This window comes from Tasmannia lanceolata, unplaced genomic scaffold, assembly GCF_043159265.1.
Source record: "Tasmannia lanceolata isolate RefF3 unplaced genomic scaffold, GAP_Taslan_0.1 ptg000011l, whole genome shotgun sequence".
Lineage (NCBI taxonomy): Eukaryota > Viridiplantae > Streptophyta > Magnoliopsida > Canellales > Winteraceae > Tasmannia > Tasmannia lanceolata.
Window position 1 is genome coordinate 9,445,747 of NW_027518688.1, and position 19,064 is coordinate 9,464,810.

The following is a 19,064-nucleotide window of genomic DNA, read 5'->3' on the forward strand; positions in this document are numbered from 1 at the left end:
GGGACATAAATACGGCACGACTCCCAAATCTCACCACGTGTCATCCATGCACCAATGGAGCTTAATCATCATTAAGAAATGTGTTGATGAGCGGCAAGACCATACGGTTACGACACGTGTCACCTTCTCACCGTCCAAGCCTCATCATCACAAATTATGGAAGGGATTACGTAGCGAAACCACGCGCGCCGTCAAACCAGGAGAACAGCCCAATCCTGCGAAGGAAGGTTTTCTCTCCGTAATGATGTAAAAGCCCGCACGCCACCCCTTAAAATGAGGAGAAGGGGAAGAGAAAAGGAGGATATATCTTATCTCCCTCAAGAAAACCTTCATAAGAGAGAGGCGAGGCAACAACAGAAGAGGCCGGGAGCTTGGTCCCAGTCTCCCTGTTCATCCCCTCCTACCCATCCACCAACATACCAAAAGAAGAACCTGCATCTTGGCCTTGATAAACCTGATCAAACCTCCGCCTTTTCTCGCTATTCTTTATATTGTTGGTCCAGAATCTGACTTGGGTGTTGAAGTGGTCGTCCGGGACCCACCCCGGACTCCCCTGACCTCTTTGTTTGTGATTGTAGACCCCGTGGAGGCTCTCTACCCACCGCGCGATCGTAGACCCGGATTCTGACGCCATCAGTACCAACCTGTGAAAAGGTGGTCCTCTCAGAATCAGAGGCTGCCAGAGAGAGAGAGAGAGAGGGTCGTAGAGAGGGGGAGAGAGGGTGCCGACGACAGAGAGAGAGGGCCGCGAGAGAAAGGGTCGGAGAGAATCACACCAGAGAGGGGGAGAGAGAGGGTGCCGACGACAGAGAGAGATTGCCAGCGAGAGCGAGTGAGAGCCGGCGAGAGAGGGCTGGCGAGAGAGAGAGAGAGAGAGAGGTGAAAATGAAATGTGCAATTGCAAACAGTAAAAACTATAAAAAAAAAACCCTTGAATTTTGAATGACTTTAAGGGTAATTTTGTCCTAAACCTACCAAAACCAGTCACCATCACTCTAGATTGGTAGTTTCGAACTCTCCCCAATTGCCAGGTCATTGTCATATCAAAGCCCTTTTTTTTGGTCATTTTCTCTTAAATTATTAGTCCGATTTTTTACTAGAAAAGGAAAATTGAGTACATCACTTAAGGATGATTCGCACCCCTTGCAGGATGATTTGCACCCCTTGTAAAGTGAATTGCGGCGGACTTTAACTCTTTTTGATGTGTAAAAGGGGTGCGAATCATCCTACAGGGGTATGAATTTATCAACTCCCTTAGTATATAACTTGTTACAATATGTGGCCCCGTTAATTTTGCAATATTGGCCCCTCCATTTTAGGCCCACTTGTGGATCATCGATTAACATACATGTAGGGTCCATTATTTGATTGCCATTAGGATCTCTATGTTGCGTCCACTAGTATATAACTCATTACTGTAGATGGTTTCCATTGGTTTTTTTGTCGTTGGGCTCTCAATACTCACATGTACTAAATGTGAGTCTATTATTTTTTAGGCAATTATGTCTTTAATATGGGCCTTACTAGTACGTAACTCATTATTGTAAATAGGCACAATTGGCTTTTGGCCATTGGATTATCCATCTTAGCCCAACTATTAGATTAGTAATTAGTATACACGTGAGGTCCATTGCTCTTTTAGCCACTAGCCCCTCTAAATAGGGGCTGTTAGTGTGGAGAACGCTAGTTACCATTCAGGGAAAAAAAAAAAAATAGTACTAGTTTTGGGCCGACGAGACTTGCATTTTAGGCCCACTATTGGTTAACTGATCAGCATACATGTGGGGTCCATCTTCTTTTCGACCATTACACCCTCTATGTAGGCCCCAATAGTATATCTCATTACTTTATATGGGGTCTCATTGGTTTTTGGGCCTTAGCCCTGTATTGGCACTGCTATAAGATCATGATTAGTGTAAGGTTTATTATGTTTTTAGCCTGAAGCCCTCTATGTAGGCCCCGCTAATATATTTCTCATTAGCATACATGTGAGTCCCATTTACCAAGTCGTGTTTGGTTGCAAAAAAAAGTGGTAAAAAAGTGGATTTTCGCTGGGATTTAAAATGCCGTGCTACGTTTGGTTGTTGTTTTTTTGCTTTTTCGCATTTTGACCACCTGGAATGTTGGGGACGTGGCTATGAAAAGAGAGCCGAATGGTAAACCATTATAAATCGTTAAAATTTTGGTGGAATGTTGGTGGAATGGAATTTAGAAACAATAGAATTTAATATGGCGTTATTTCCAACCAAATTCCAAACATTGACAGAGCAACAATTTGATATGCCAACTTATCTTCTCTTTGACTTCCATTCTACCAAAAGCCTCTTTGACTTCTTCAAAACTTCCGCCCCAATGGAGTACCAACATCCAGAATTTCGCTTCCCCTACCCGCCCCTACGTTAGTTTCCATAATATGCAGTTCTCTATAGATCGGAGGGTTGAGATCATCCTATAGAAATGATTGGGCTTACACCATATAAAAATTCTCCTTTCCTTCGGGAAAGAAGTGTTGGGCAACGTCATGTGGGGTCCCTTGTTTGGTTGCAAAAAAAGTGGAAGACAGCTTGGCATTTCCCAGAATATGGAACGCCGAATGTTGTTTCATTGCCAAATTTGAATTCAAATTCAATTTGACTACAAGACATGGAGAGGACATCATTATTAGCATTTTTTTCCTAGGTGACGCTTTTGTGGTGGAATTGTCACCCCTACTAATCTTCCAACTAAAAACCTCCAGTTTGGTGGATTTTAAAAGGGAGAAGAGTAGAAGATGTCTTGTCTTGTGTAATCATTACATCTCTCTCTCTCTCTGTGTGTGTGTGTGTGTGTGTTCTTTGCAACCCGGCACATTAGCTGGGGCGGTTCGGCGGATTATAGATATTCGAAATAGACGGATTCTCCAACTAGCTAGAGGCCAATTCTAACAAAAGAGCTAGAGGCGAATTCTAGGGATTCCCGCGGGTTTTGGTAATGACATCCCTATATTTTCTACACCTCTTCTAGAGGTTTGATGCCCAACCATACACACTACGGCTCTTCCCCTATTCTCCTCTAGACAACTCTACACATCTCCCATCCTTGTCACCTCCCTGTTGACTAACTTCCGCTACTCTCCCAACGAACCAAACAGAGATTACGGGTATTCTAATGGAAATCCTAAAGGTACTCTAATGTATGTGGGTTCAAGGTGATAGTTGTATTCGATAATAAAATTAGTACTTGGGGCTTCAAAGATTAGAAAAAGGATGGCGATCTATTAATGAAAGGGCTGTTGGGTGGTCTGTGGAAGAGAGGAAAACTAGAGTATGGCTGGTTTTAGAAAGGTTTGGGATCAGTTTTGGGTTACTAACAGGGTCTGTTGGAGTAGGTTTTAAAGAGAGTTTTGGCAAGGGATTGTCTACCGGCAAAAGGGATGTGTTCGGTTGGACAGAGGTGATAGAGTGGTTGGCTTTGGGAAAGTTTTAATCGGATAGGACAAAGGCCAAAGGTTCTGGGTAATGTGAAAAGGGGTTAGAGAGGAATGCTTCTCTTAGCAAAGACGAAAGGGAAAACTACTAATATATTGGATGGGTGTTCGGGTAGCTAGTTTTTACATAAAAATAAAGCAGGGGCTGAAAGGATGGTGGAGAATTGGGTGGGTAATCAACTATAGCAGGGTGCTATTATTTGTGGGAAAGGATGGTGTTTGAGGATAAACTCACAAGCAACAGGTGGCTCATAGGATTTCCGGCGGGGCTTCGCGGCAACGGCAACAACTACTCCGGCAAACAAGCAGCAGATGGCTTGTCTTTGATGGGTTCTCCGAGGCAACAAAAGGCAGCAAACTCAAGAAGGCAACTCAATTTTTCATTCAAAATAAGATAATGATAAGCGATTACATGAGTGCTAATTTATAGGCTTTTTGAAAAGACTAATCCTAATCAAACCTGAGTTAATTTCCTACTCTAAAGAAACTTCCTAAAACAATAAAACTCCTAAACTCAATCAAATTCCTAAAAATCCTCTACCTTAATCCATGTAAATCTGAAACTCTAAACAATCCTTCTCTTGGACGTCACTAAAAAAAATTGCTAAAAAAAATTAAAACAAACTAAAATATGACTCTTTTAAAGTGTAGCAATCAATGTGTCCCGTTGATTTGGGCGCCGTCCAATTGGATCATCAAATTAGTGATTTGGTAGTGCAATTAAGTATCCGACGATCCTAGCCGTTGATCTTCGCAATCCGACGGATGCACATGCATCAGACGCCCCCCCCCCCCCCCCCCCCCCCCTTCTTCTTCTTGAAAAGATCTCGTCCACGAGTTCACGTCGTCTCCTCAGAAGGGATACATGTACCCAAGTTTCTTACTCTGACTTTGCCCGTTCATGCATTGTTCAGTGTCATGTCTGGAGAAGCAAGAATGCTTCTTCCTTGGTGCTTGTGATGGATCTCTTTCTTTTGAAATGGTCAACACAAGCTTCTTTCCATCGTGGTAGAAGGAATATGTATTCTGATGGCCATCATACAATGCGCTCCGATCGTATTGCCATGGTCTCCCAAGTAGGACGTGACAAACATCCATAGGAATTATGTCGCACTAAATACGATCCCTGTAGTGATCTCTAATATTGAAGGATACGAGACAATGCTTCTTGATCCACGTGTTTGTAGTGTCATTGAGCTAGGCAAGACGGTACGGATGTGGCTCAACTTTTAAGTTCAATTTTTGCACTGCCTCTTGTGAGATCACGTTCTCACTACTTTCGGAATCAATGACCAACTTACATACCTTGCCATCGATGTTGCATCATGTGGTGAAAAATGTTATGACAAAGCCATTCCTCGTCCTTCCGCGGAGTGAGGCAAAGTCTTCACGTGACTAAGCTTTGACCCGTAACATCTTCAGTTGCAATGATACAGTCTTCTTCCTCGGGGGTTTCCTCATCTGCAATGGGTTCATCGAGGATTTCGTCTTCCGGCTCGTAGGTTAGTAACTGTTGTCGGGGTTTGGGACATGAAGAAGCAATATGTCCATAGCCATTGCAACGAAAACATTGAGTACCAAATTGATTGCCGGGTGTTCTTTGTTGGGCCGACTGGGCTACAGCTTGAGGTCTTGTAACCGATGGGGTCGATGTCGACGATGTAGAAACTTGATTTGGTTGTGGTGGAGCAGCACTTTTCTCATAGGAAAATGAACATGTAGTGCTTCTTCGTTGCGAATCTTCTATGAGTTTGGCTTTTGCATGGGCCTCCGTCACATTCTTGAATGTGTGACCTAGAAGGGAATCATATATTGGTATTTTCAATCCTTCGAGGTACCGTGCTATGAGTTGCTCCCGTGATTCATGTAGATTATTTCTAGCAACAAGCCTATGGAACTCTTCTGTATATTGTGATACAGATCGATTTCCTTGGACAAGTCGATGAAGTTTCTAATAGATTACCTGCTTGTAGTTGAAGGGCAGAAACTCCTTGCGCATCTCTTGATGCATCTCCTCCCACCCAGTGATAGGTGGTTCTCCTGATTGGCGTAGCTGATACTTTCGGGCTTGCCACCAAGCAACGGCTCATCCTCGTAGGCGGAGGGCTATGAGAGGCACCACTTTGTCCTCGGGAATGTCCTTAAGCTCTAGGGCTTCTTCAACAATGGCGCTCCAATCAATGAATTCCTCTGGTTCTAGCGTCCCATGGAGTCCCAACTGTAATTGCTCCGTGGTAGAGATTCGGCTCTAACAACCGTACGCTGCTGGAGTAGTTGTCCTTGAACCGGTGGCTCAATCTGCACACCTTCCATAAGATGCTCAACTCAAGATGGTACTTGTTTCACACTGATTTACTCAACACGTCGATCTACTCCATCAAGCCTCACCTCTTGTCTAGCAGATAGACGATTCACTTGTTCCATAAGTGCGGTAATCTGGCCTTGGAATTGTTCATCGCGAGTTTGTTATCGTTCATCTCGAATTTGTTGTTGCTCATCGCTCAAGGTGGCAAACGGGCACGGCATGGCACGAAAATTCTCGGCCCAGCGTGGCCCATGCCGGCAGGCCAAAGGGTGGGGGTTAGGCACGGCACGGCCCGCGGCCCAGTCGTGGCATGCCGTGCCGGCACATTTCGGCACGTAACGGTTATTTCTTTTCAAATAAGTGCATTCTCGGAATTCAGAGAAAATTCTCGGAGTTCCGAGAATATGTTTTTTTCTATTGGAATTTTTCTCGGAACTCCGAGAATTTATGCACTTGTTGGAAAAAATTGAAAAAATTTACAAGTCAAATTGCAAGTAATTTAAAAACAAAGATCGATTGTGCCCGGAATATTTATCCAGGAACCAGGGCGGCACCTTAAAATTTTGCTAATATAGAAAATTATTAGAGGAGGACATAGAACCTTGCCTCTAACCCACCAACATACAAGAAAAAAAGAAAAAAATGAAGTACAAATACATTGTGAAGTAGAAGTAGAAATTAACGACTTAAAAATTCGAATCTTCATATTTCTTCAAGTGAGTCGGTTGAGTCATCTTCTCTTCTGTCTTGTGCTCTATTATCTGCATCCAACCAGTCCTTGAGGCATACGCATACCTCTACTGTTTTTGGTGACATTCTGCTCTGTGTGTCATCTAAGACCCTGTTACCTGCACTAAAAGCAGACTCCGATGCTACTGTGGACACCGGGGGGTTAGTAGATCACGTGCCATGCCAGATAGTACGTACTGAATAACTTTTTTCATGGTCATTCCACCATGTCAAAATATTAAAACTCTCCCATTCATCAGGATTAAGGTAGCTTGAACAATCATTTCTCAGATATAATGATAGCTCATCAGAAGATGTACTAGCACTATTTCTAGGTCTTTTTTGATCTATTAGTGACCAAAGCGGGTTATTTCTAATTTGATAGTTTTGTGAAGAACTCGGTCTTCTGTGTCCATGTTCTGTCTCATACAATGCATGCATAGGATGTAATAAATTTGTAATATCATCTATACTATGCCAAGATCTAATGCCTGTGTTTTCATTGCATGCATCTAAAATGACCTCTAAACCTTGTAACTTGATCCTTGGGTCTATTATTGTACTTAAAAAATATAGAGGAGGAATTTCTTGAAAATATTTTCTAAATTTATCCTCCATTCTATGAAGTAGACTTCCATTTCCCAATCTCGATCTATTGCTTTTAAAACAAATAGTAATTTTATATATTTGACTCAAAATTAATTGTGAAGTTGGATAGTAAACACCGGAAACAAGATTAGTTGCATTTAAAAATACTTCTAATAAATCTGCAATAATTTCACAACTATTCCAATATTCTAGAGATATAGTATGATTGCAAGGTGGAGGCATATGTTCTTGGTAAAATGTTGTAATTATAGTTTTGAACTCAAATGATGATTTTAACATTTTATAAGTTAAATTTCACCTAGTTTTAATATCTAATGGGATTTTTTTGTAGTTTTTTTCAAAATTTTTACATAAAGCTTTAAATTCTTGTCTTCTATGCCCTGAAGACTGAATAAATTGAAGACAATTCTTAATAATCTCTATCTATGGTGCAATTTTTTATAAACCATCTTGTAAAGTTAAATTTAAAATATGGCATGACAATCTAATATGAAATAATTGTCCATCTAAAATAGGTTTCAATTGAGATTTTAATAACCCTATTGATGTAATTAGAGAGAAATGAAGGGAGGGAGAGGGATATTTATAAGACTTGTAATATCATGAGTTACCAAAATATAGTTGTTGATGGGTTATTTTAGTAAAAACATGTGTAATCCCTAAAATACCTCCAAATAAAGTTGTTGGGGGGTTATTTGGGTAAAAACAAGTAAAATCACTAATGTACCCTCAAAATATAGTTGTTGAGGGAGGTTATTTTGGTAAAAACATGTGTAATCCCTAAAGTACACCAAATATAGTTGTTGGGGGGTTATTTTAGTAAAAACATGTGTAATCCCTAAAGTACCCCCCAAATATAGTTGTTGGGAAGGGTATTTTTGGAACACAAGAAATTACACAATGTAATTTTCGAAATTATCCCCCTAACTAACCGTTTTTTCTAACTTTAAGGAGTATTTTTGAGAAAACACATAAAAAATTCAAAAAAACACAAAAAAACAAAGGCAAAATTGCCAATGGGCAGTGCCGTGCGGCGGGCCGTGCCAGTTCATGCCAACCCATGCCTTCGTGCCGTGCCGGCACGGCCCACGTCACTATAGCAATCGTGTCGTGCCGGCAAGGCCCACGACGTGTTGTGCCAGGCATGCCGCTGGCCGGCAAAGCCCAATTGCCACCTTGACTCATCGCTAGCCAGTTGTCGTTCTTGCATCTCAGTAAATCTTTTGAGTAGCTCTACTAACGTGAGGTCAGTAGGGGTTGAACTTCATTCTTCGTTCCTTTTTGGAGGCATGACTATGGTGGGGAATAGAATCCAAGATGTGCAAAGTTAAGAAACCTTGCGAGCCATAGCTTTGATACCAAATAACGCAGGGCGGGTAGCGGAAGCGAAATTCTGATAAGGAATTGATGTAGGGTATTCTAAAGGAAATCCTAAAGGTCCTCTAAATTGTTGAAAAAAAAAATTGAGGGTACTGTTGTTGATAGAAAACAGAAACTTGTTGCTTCAAGGCGTGATATCACTTTCCTTAAGACAAGATTCGCCCCCACTAGTAGTGTGCAAAGGGGATCCGCGAATTGCCTCTAAGATACAATGAAGCTTAGTATGGAAGCCCTACTAATGTTTGATGACGCGTAGCACTAGCGGAATCAAACCCGAAATGCCCTTCCGAAATTTCAAGCCTTAGAGAAATTTCTAGATACTGTTTCTGCAGAAAAACAGTATCTAGAACAGTAAACAAAAGAAAAACAGTATGTATAAATACTTGGGGATTTTGTAGGAGTGTAGAAGAGAGTGTAAAGTCTGTCAGAATTGCCAATTCGTTTTCCTGTTATGAAAGACTGAATTCTGCACATTTTGTAGACCACCTGGTGTCTTTTCAGTATGAAAAACACCTCTACACGGCACCTTTCCAGAATGTTTGAAATCTGACCGTTAGATCGCACCCATTGATATTGAACGGTCCTGATCGATCCTAGAGGTGACTGTTGGTTTGAGTAAAACCTCTCTCCAACCCAGTCATCGTTAGATCAACCATCTATGGTGTGGATCGCACCCCCTTGGCACTTGACCGTTGGGGGAAGAGACACAACCCATTTGATCACACTCTTTGACCGTTGGAGTTATGGGCCCGTTGTGCCAACCATTAGGCCCGAACCGAAGCCCAACCCAACCGAACCATTTGGCTTGATGGGTACGTGCGAAGTGCGCCTAAAAAAGTGCCACTATGCGCCCTATAGCCCATTGCCCACGCCGCGCTCGCTCGTGCACGTGTGCGAACAGTGCGTTGCACCATCCCGCGGGTCCAACCATGGGTTCAACCCAATGTGCAATCAACAAGTATTAGAGAAGTGTAGTGCTTTATAAGCCCTTCTCTTTCCTTTCTCTCATCCGGTATAAGACTATCCTTTCAACTACACTTCTCCATCATTTTGTAAAAGCAAATCTTTCCAAGAAAACATTTTCGTTTTCCCAAACGCTCTTGATAAAACATTTTCCAAAACACTAAAACATGCAAAATACATGATTTTGAAAATCCAAAATCACTAACACTCTAATATATGTGGGTTCAAGGTGATAGTTGTATTCGATAATAAAATTAGTACTTTGGGCTTCAAAGATTAGAAAAAGGATGGCGGTCTATTAATGAAAATGAAAGGGCTGTTGGGTGGTCTGTTGAAGAGATGAAAACTAAGAGTATGGCTGGTTTTAGAAAGGTTTGGGATCAGTTTTGGGTTACTAACAGGGTCTGTTGGAGTTGGTTTTAAAGAGAGTCTTGGAAAGGGATTGTCCACCAGCAAAAGGGATGTGTTCGGTTGGACTGAGGTGATAAAGTGGTTGGCTTTGGGAAAGTTTTAATCGGATAGGACAAAGGGCAAAGGTTCTGGGTAATGTGAAAAGGGGTTAGAGAGGAATGCTTCTCTTAGCAAAGACGAAAGGGAAAACTACTAATATATTGGCTGGGGTTCGGGTAGCTAGTTTTTACATAAAAATAAAGCAGGGGCTGAAAGGATGGGGGAGAATTGGGTGGGTAATCAACTAGAGCAGGGTGCTACTATTTGTGGGAAAGGATGGTGTTTGAGGATAAACTCACAAGCAACCGGTGGCTCATAGGATTTTCGGCGGGGCTTCGCGGCAACGGCAACAACTACTCCGGCGAACAAGCAGCAGATGGCTTGTCTTTGATGGGTTCTCCGAGGCAACAAAAGGCAGCAAACTCAAGGCAACTCAATTTTTCATTCAAAATAAGATAATGATAAGCGATTACATGAGTGCTAATTTATAGGCTTTTTGAAAAGACTAATCCTAATCAAACCTGAGTTAATTTCCTACTCTAAAGAAACTTCCTAAAACAATAAAACTCCTATACTCAATCAAATTCCTACAAATCCTCTAACTTAATCTATGTAAATCTGAAACTCTAAACAATCCTTCTCCTGGACGTCCCAACTAAAAAAATATTGCTGAAAATAATTAAAACAAAATCTAACTAAAATATGACTCTTTTAAAGTGTAGCAATCAATGTGGACCGTTGATTTGGGCGCCATCCGATTGGATCATCAAATTAGTGATTTGGTAGTCCGATTAAGTATCCGACGATCTTAGCCGTTGATCTTCGCAATCCGAGGGATGCACATGCATCAGAAACCCTATAGATCGGAGGGCTAAGATCATCCTATGGAAATGATTTTTGGAGAACAACCTATTTACGTTATGTTCCATCACATGGACGGTTTGGATCATCCTGTGATGTGGTCCGTAGAGTACTTTTTGAAAAATACAGGACTATAAGGGCTTACACCATATAAAATCTCTAGAAAGGAAAGCTTCATCCGCGGTTTTAAGATGGAAAACTTTAAGACGAAAAGAAGAATGTTTTTCTTTTTAGATTGCGCAACCCAACAAAGATAAGTGGTGAAAACTTGGAACAGATTTTCCTTTCCACCAGTTTGCAGCCAACCAAATGAAGAGAGTAAGCAGAACCTAGGTTATCCGGGGATTGAGGCACCTTTGGATCAATCACGTTACGAACCGATTTGAGTGCGTAACAACTAACAACAAAAGGTACATATTATTCGGGATTTTCTCCAAATCAGCTGTTGCTCCAAATCAGCCAATTTGGAAACCAACTCAATCCGGGATTTTCTCCACCAATAGTGCCTGGGAGATAGTTCGTAAGCAAAGTCCAAAAATCCTCTGGCAATCAACTGTTTGGTTTAGGGGCCATATCCCAAAACACAGTTTCATCACCTGGCAAGCTTTGCAGCACAAGTTGAGCACGAGGAACAGGCTAATATTCCTGGGAGGATCGAGGGAAACTCGATGTACTCTTTGTTCTTCGGACAGAGAAGGCATTGATCACCTGTTTTTCCAAGTGCTCCTACTCCTCTTCGATATGGAGATCCATCCTCATATATTTCTCATTCCATGAAAACCTATGAAATCTCTATTACGGGAAGAAGAATGGCTCAGATCTACTATCAAAGGTAAGAACAGAATGCCTACTGCCCTCATATTAGCCCTAGGAGCTGCCATTACAACTTGTGGTCCGAAAGAAACAAAAGAATTTTCGAGCAGAAAGCGAAGTACAAAAGAGATCTCTCAACTGAAATCCTTGGAACCATCCGTTGCCGCCTACTCCATCTTAAGCTGAATGACCCCATCACTGACAGATCCTCATTGTTTGCTGAAGCTTTTCAACTTTCCTCGCCCAACCTCTCCCAAAAGAAGGAATATTGTACCTGGTCTCCCCCTCTCTCAGACTGCCTCAAGATCAATACCGACGCATCTCAAGTAGGAGAGAAATATTCTATTGGTGGTATCATCATAGACTCAGCCAGCACTATTATTAGTGCTTTCTCCGTCAACACTCCGGTTGCCAGTATACACGAGCTTGAAATGCTAGCCATCTACAGTGGCGTTAATCTTGCTCTGAGCCTTACTGCCGATTTCATTTGCATAGAGTCTGACTCTAAACTTGCTGTGAACACCATCAATGGCTCTTTCAGATGCCCATGGAAGCAAAAAACTGCGCTTCACAAATTCTTCATTCAACCTGCTAAGTTCAAATCGTGGAAGGTCACACACATTTGGAGAGAAGCCTGAGTGTCCCCAAGACCTCATTGATATTGTAGCTCTTGACTCCAAGGGAGTTTCCTATCTTTCTTTGTAATTTTTTCTTTTATCTTATTAATATATTTGGTTCGGGGTCCTGCCTAACCCCTGCTTGCCAATCAAAAAAAATAAAAAGGTACATATTATTCTATGTTAGAATTAGACAAAGGCATAATTTTTGGGATCTCTGATAACCAAAGCATAGCCAATCAAGTGAACAGTTCATATCAATCAAAGATGAACCCACTAATAGTCGATGAGCCTCATTGCATTACACTAAGTCATATTTGGCTGCCATGAAAGTTTTCTCCATGGAATATTGGTTTATCAAGTGGTAGGAAAGAGTGGTAGAGGGGGACAAGTGAGGGGAAATGTGTGGGGGAGAGGGTGAGAAGTGGCTGAAAAATAGGGAAAAGAAAGAAAAACTCCGCTTCTCTCCCTAACCCTCTCTCAATACTCGGTAATATTCCATGGAAAAAAATAATGGTTGCCAAACATGGCCAAGGAGGAATGTTACACAAAAATGCAGGGTATTTCGGTATCACAGTTCAGATCCATCCTACCCAACGAAAGCAACCAAACTTCACATCATAGAAAATTGACTCCCAAATCATCTACCATTAGTTACCACTTCAGATTCGGAAAATAGCTAATTTCACTTCAACTCTAGTTCAATAAATAAGCACACTTTCTGCACTAAGCCTAGCTCTGTCACATGAACATATATATGCACCAAAGTACAATGCAACAGGTGTTTTCAGTAATTGGGTTTTGTTAGTTTCCCTGCTTTGTTTCTCTCATTGTCAGGAAGCTTTTGAGTAAAAAACAAATCACGTTCCAGTCTCCATTACAATGAAGAGAAAACCCAACCTTTTCTCCACTCCATCCACTAACCAAAATCCTGTCTTTCCCTACCACCACCCATTTCCTTATAGAATAGAAAAAAAATCTAAAAAGGGAAAGAAAACAAACATCCATTCTTTCCCCCCCACCACGGGAAAAATGTCAAAGTAACTACAGAAATACCTGCATCACTTAATGGTGATGTAGCGATTAGTCCCGTGCTTTGCCCAATGGTCCTTAAGATCTAGAGGGGTCGTTAAGTCATGGCCTTCGGCCGCAAGCCGGCTAATCAATCTGGTAAAGACACTCCCACTCATCTTCCTCCCACCCACGCGAGCATGACGCTTGTTAGGCATCACTGGTAAAGGATGCATTGACATAGTAGTTGTGCAACAAGCAGATTGCCACCCCCCATTCCCCCACTTATAACACTGTTGGAGAGCACCAGTGCAAGAACAAACTGGTATTGGCATGGTTGAGTCATCAAAGGTCACTTGGTTCAACCCCAAGTCCTGATCCTTCCATTCATGCTTTATTATTGACTGTTTGTTTAGATCTTCTCCATCTGTAAACTGTGAATTCTTCCACTCAAGTTGCTTGGCTTCTGGGAACTGCTTGTTCAAGTCTTCGCCCGTTGTCCTCTTACCTTTCCTCACCTAAGTCACAATATCGTTATCAGGAATTTTCTCGGCAAGGGCAAATATCGGGATATATTAAATTTGTTTTATTTTTCAGCTTTATATATAGAAAAAAAGATAAAAATTAAATTGTCTGAAAATATATGATAATATATAAATAAGAAAAAATAAAAAATAATAAAAATACAGTAAAATATCATGATATCATCGCAATATTATCTTGGTAAATGAAAATATCGCTATATTTTTTAAATTCTTGGGATTATTTTGGGATTTTGTTGTTTTATCAAAATGTCGCGATAAAATCACTAAAATTTGAAAATATCAGAGATATTTGAGACATAGTTCCTCTCACCGGTTTTGATGCCTTTTTGGATGATAATAGGGCCTTCGACTCCTTTCTCGGTCGCTTAGCCTTTCGAGATTTTGGGGAAGCTTCAGAAACTGCTGAGATTGGGAAGGCCTCACTTATTATATGCATCTCCCTCGTATGGTAAGGAGCATCGCCCATATGTGATGGGTGGTGTATATGAGGAGGATGATGGATGTGCTTTGTTCCACGTGAAACTCCACATCCTGGAGGACAGGTGGCCACACCACCGCCATTCATGGCATTGTCCCGGGCATATTCAAGGGCGGAGATGGCAGAATCCCGTTCCATCATGGCATTGTTCCGTTCGGCAATGGCAGTATCACGCTGGAGCATCGCCATGTCTCGCTCGGCCAAGGCTGCCTTCTTCTCGGAGAGAGCTAAATTCCGTTCTTGGATTGCAGCATCCCTTTCAGCCATGACAGCCATGAGCTTTATGGTCTGGTGGTCCTTCATCTGCGGAGGAATTATCCACTGCAATCATCCAAGCTCAATATCATCAAATGAGAGGCGTTTACATATGTAACATGGGTTTATACGGATGAGTTGATAATAATTTTTTTTTTACATCTTTTGTTGGTAAGCAAGCCATGATCAAACCCAAGATCTCAAGGTTGAGACCTATGCTGCATCAATATGGATATGGGTGTTGAAATCCAGCACAGGTATCGAGAGTCGGAATCGGCAAACCTCAAAAAGAACAATTCGTGGATTTGCCATAATATTTTAATCAATTCTCATATTTTAATTATTTTACATAATAATATGAATATAACAAGTAATATAATAAAAAATTTAATACCCAAAATGTTTTATTTCCATTTAAGAAAGTTACTATTAGGATGAATAAAACTCAAAACATGCGGTAATTGTAAAGTTCTGGTAGTAATATTTAAAATAAACAAATAAAAGAGATCTAGAAGTGTCTCAAGGAATCCTGAAGTATTGGAATCCAAATCGTGTCCAACATGGATTATTCGCACATGTAGAAGAATCCATATAACATGGGCTGAGACAAAGTACAGGAACTGAAATACCGCCTATTTCAAATGAAATGTTAAGTGCTACCATTTACTCGTTTATTTTTTCTGACATTTTAAAAGATTTTTGCACTATGATGGACTTCCTATCAGAGAGATCTCTGATTGATACCTGAGAGTGAATGCCTTTGTAATGATCTGATTTGTGTCTCCCGTTATCCCGTTGCACATTGTCGTCCATGTCACATTCCCCTTCAGCAATCAAGGGAACGATGAGTTCTATAGTCCTGAATGATTTTTTGTTGAACTCCTACAGCAACAATCCAGCTTCTAAGCCTGAGATGCTTCCATCTAAATTTTAAAAATGAAAACCAGTTTGAGCTGTGAATGAGGCATGGTTTTAAATTTCGGTCGAAATCTGTAATTTTGGACCGAAATTTTTCGGAAGGGACTGAAATTTAAAACCGAAACGGAAATTTAAAATTTTGGCTAAAATTATAAGATTTACATAGAAATTTCATTTTCAGATGAGGCCAAAACCGAAACCGAAACTGAAATTTCAAACATTGGAATGAGGACCTATTTAAAAAAAAAAAAAAAAAAAACATTTAACTACGTTAAAGTATAAAAGATAAATAATGCCTTCCTCCAACAGCTTAAGCTTTTGGAGAAGTTAGTAAGTTAACATGGTATCAGAGCCAAAGGTCTCGAGTTTAAACCTCCCGGATGGCTAAAATCCACATGCGATGGTCGGCCCAAAGTGGGGACATGTGCCACGTGTTTGCCAAGTGGTCCACACGTGCGGGGGAGTGTTAAAGTATAAAAGATAAATAATGCCTTTCTCCAACAGCTTAAGCTTTTGGAGAAGTTGGTAAGTTAACAAACAAAAAAGCATGAAAGATTACCTGAATCAGGAAGTAGTCATACAACCTGAAATGCTCACTTTTTTGCACACCAAAGCCGCCCAAACTAGAAAGCTACCCTCCAGGAAGATCAATAAACCCCCCTCTGCAGAGGTAGAAACTGCTTACTGGTAAAAAAAACATAAATTCAACAAACTAAATAATAGAAGTTGCATCACAAAATATAAAAGCATATCTATGCTAGAGCTGTCTCTGCATCCCAACGATATGTAGACTTATTATTGGAAAATAATATTCATGGGAGACGAGAATCCAGTGCCAAAATGAGACTAATCCATCGAACATTTTTTTGTGTCACTATGTTTTCCCCAGTATTGATATGGAGTAACATGAGGTGGAGCAAGTGTAATCAAGAAAACTCTTTCACCCATGGACAGCAAATTAACCGCTAGCACAATCAACTGGTGACCCAGAAAAGTTCTAGGATGAATTATGACTGGAATGCAGTAAATCATAGATGTGCCTTAATGTTTCCTTGATTGGGTCGATCTATTGACGCACCTTGAAAAAAGTGCTAGTTTAAAAGAGTAACAAGATGGGAAAAGTCGCTTGACACAGGCACAGACTACTACAATCAAAGCTCAGTCGTTGTTAAAATCGTATGATTCAAATTGAATCGAGGGTTAAATGATTCAAATCGGAAGGAAGAATTGTTTTTTGTAAAAATCATACGATTCAATCGTTGAACCTTGCGATTTTTACAATTCTTTTTTGTTCGCTCATTTTTTTGTGGTGGGCCCTTTACGATTAGAAATAAATCGCAACCACAACTTTGGATTACTAATCATGGAATTTTATATTTAATTTAATAGTTCTGAATGAAAAATAGAAGATTACTGAGGCGATTCTAGAGGCGAAAAAAAGGCAATTCGTGGCGCTCCCTCCCTAGGTCGATGGAAATCCTACGGAGGGAGGTGGTTTCTTCCATGCCTCTCTCTCTCTCTCTCTCTCTCTCTCTCTCTCTCTCTCTCTCTCTCTCGTCGTCTCCTCTTTCATTGACTTTGGAGCCTCACCCTCTCTTTCTTGTCTCTCCCCTTTGATGGCCCTTTCTCGTCTCCCTCTCTTCCTATGTTGTTTTTAGTCTCACCCTCTCTTTCTCGTCTCTCCCCATTGTTGGCAAAAGTTGAGCCGCGGAGGCCGGATCTGGAACCATGGAGGCCAGATATGGAGTATGGCTCTTCTGTGGTGGCTAGATCTAGGGCCGTGGACGCCGGATCTGGAGCTGTGGAGGCAGCCGTGATGCTGGATCTGGACCTGAGCAAATTCGCGGAGGTTGCCGAAGGCCGTGAAAGGCAGTGGATCCACTGGATCCGGAGTCGTGGAAGGCCAGCTATAGGCGGAGCGATCTTATTTTTCAGGACGAGGATTACCGGAGGCTGTGGATTGCCGGATTAGCAATGGGGTTGATGGGTTTGGTTGTAGGAGGCTGTGGTCTCCGGAATCAAGATCATGGGTGGTGGCCTGAGGACGGGTGTGGTGGCCAGTGGCAATGGTGGTTGCCGGATCTTGATAACGGTGGTGGTGGCTGAGACTCCCCTAGCGGAGATGTTTTCTTTGGAGGAAACGGAGGAGGGACTGGAGGTGGTGACCGTGGTGATTGGTGGTGGTTCGAGGTGGAGGCCGTCGGAGATCCAATGTTCTTCGTTGGTTGGCTATCGTGCACGGTGAGGGCGCACGATAGCTCTGGGCTTTTGAGAGGGATTTTTGAAAATCGAATTCGAGATGTGGTGGAGAAGTCGGTGTGACGTGGCAGGTCACAATCTTGACTTGGGGGGCCCCACAATATGGCATTTTTATTGGATTCGATACAATTAAGGCTATTTGGTATTGTAAGGGGTAATGGGTTTCATTTTGGGCCAAGGAGAATGCTCCTGGGCAATTCATAGTCATACAATGTAAATCTGGTGGGACTACTGGTCCCCATTGTAAAATTTGCTGGTATGAATATATTTGTCAGTTTTTAAAAAAAAAATAGAAGATTACTCATTTTATTCTTATTTTTGACTTTTCTGTATTTTTTCTCATTTTTATATATAAATTTGAAAAAATCTTACGATTTACGGTCTAATTTACGATTCGAACCCCGTTACGATTTACGATTCAATTCCAATTTTCAGAACCATGCCCAATCATATTGCAGACACAAGTCGCATCAACCAGTCTTTTGCTTGTTTCCAACCATTAATCACACAAGCTCAAATAAGATAAGTTCATCGGTGAAGGACACCTCAGTTGTATTTTCCTTAAGATTTCATTTGGTCATCACAAATAAATGCCTCATGGTTTTTTTTTTCCTTTTTTTTTTTTTTGGGAAAAAGATACCACTAATTAAATAAGAGAAGATTACAAGTGCACTTCAGGGGGAAGAGATGGCCCCATAATAGATGCATCATGATTGCCACATGCTTCATTGCCACTTTTATCTTACACAATCCATTGCACCATCTGGAAGCTAAAGATAAGGTTTTCATGGATGCCAAGAACAAATTAGGCCAACTGTAAATGAAAACATATATTTCTCCAAAATAATTTCCTAACATTGTAAAATTGTACATGAACAGGCCCATATCAATTCATTAACATAATAGAGGTGACAGAGTTCTGTTAAGAGAGAACTATAGGTACTTAGCAAATCAAAATGCACATAACAGATACAGCCAGGTTCCCATAATACAGCTATGAGTAAAAGGTATCTTGTTCTAAGATTGGAGATTGACATGTCAATATCAAAGTATAAAACTATAACCCATGGAGGTTCATTATCTCAATAAAAAATAAACTAAGAACAATCTATATGGGGACAATTATCTTCCTTATAAACATTTGACCAAGTGCTGCCTCTGAATATGTAGTCCAACACTGATACATGATGCCACATGTTTACCCAACAGAATGAATGGTTTCCATGGTAGTAGAATCAACAGAGACTTAGTTAGCAAACGGTGCTTCCTTCAAGATTTTTGACAAAGCCTTCCACCATGCCCATTGTTTTAAATTTCGGTTAAAATCCAAATTTTCGGTCGGTTCTGAAATCTAAAAATTTCGGATTTCGGCCGAAATTTGGTCATTTTGACAGAAATGACCGAG

At 41.0% G+C, this 19,064-nt stretch overlaps 1 protein-coding gene across 7 annotated transcripts in view; it reads right to left on the bottom strand.

Annotated features, from left to right (window-relative positions):
- Positions 1–12,811: 12,811 nt before the first annotated feature.
- The window catches only part of LOC143886409 (barley B recombinant-like protein D), a 32,586-nt gene continuing 26,333 nt past the window's right edge, over positions 12,812–19,064 (bottom strand). For 2 of the 7 annotated variants that reach the window (XM_077390375.1, XM_077390378.1), the window contains 4 exons: positions 15,960–16,084; positions 15,227–15,405; positions 14,060–14,548; positions 12,812–13,722 (listed from right to left, as the gene is read on the bottom strand). In XM_077390375.1, coding sequence (XP_077246490.1) covers positions 13,255–13,722; positions 14,060–14,548; positions 15,227–15,295 — 1,026 coding nt within the window. In that variant the 5' untranslated portion in view covers positions 15,296–15,405; positions 15,960–16,084 and the 3' untranslated portion in view covers positions 12,812–13,254. The remainder of the gene's footprint in view (positions 13,723–14,059; positions 14,549–15,226; positions 15,406–15,959; positions 16,085–19,064) is intronic. The other 5 variants (XM_077390381.1, XM_077390380.1, XM_077390379.1 and 2 more) reach the window with 5 other exon arrangements.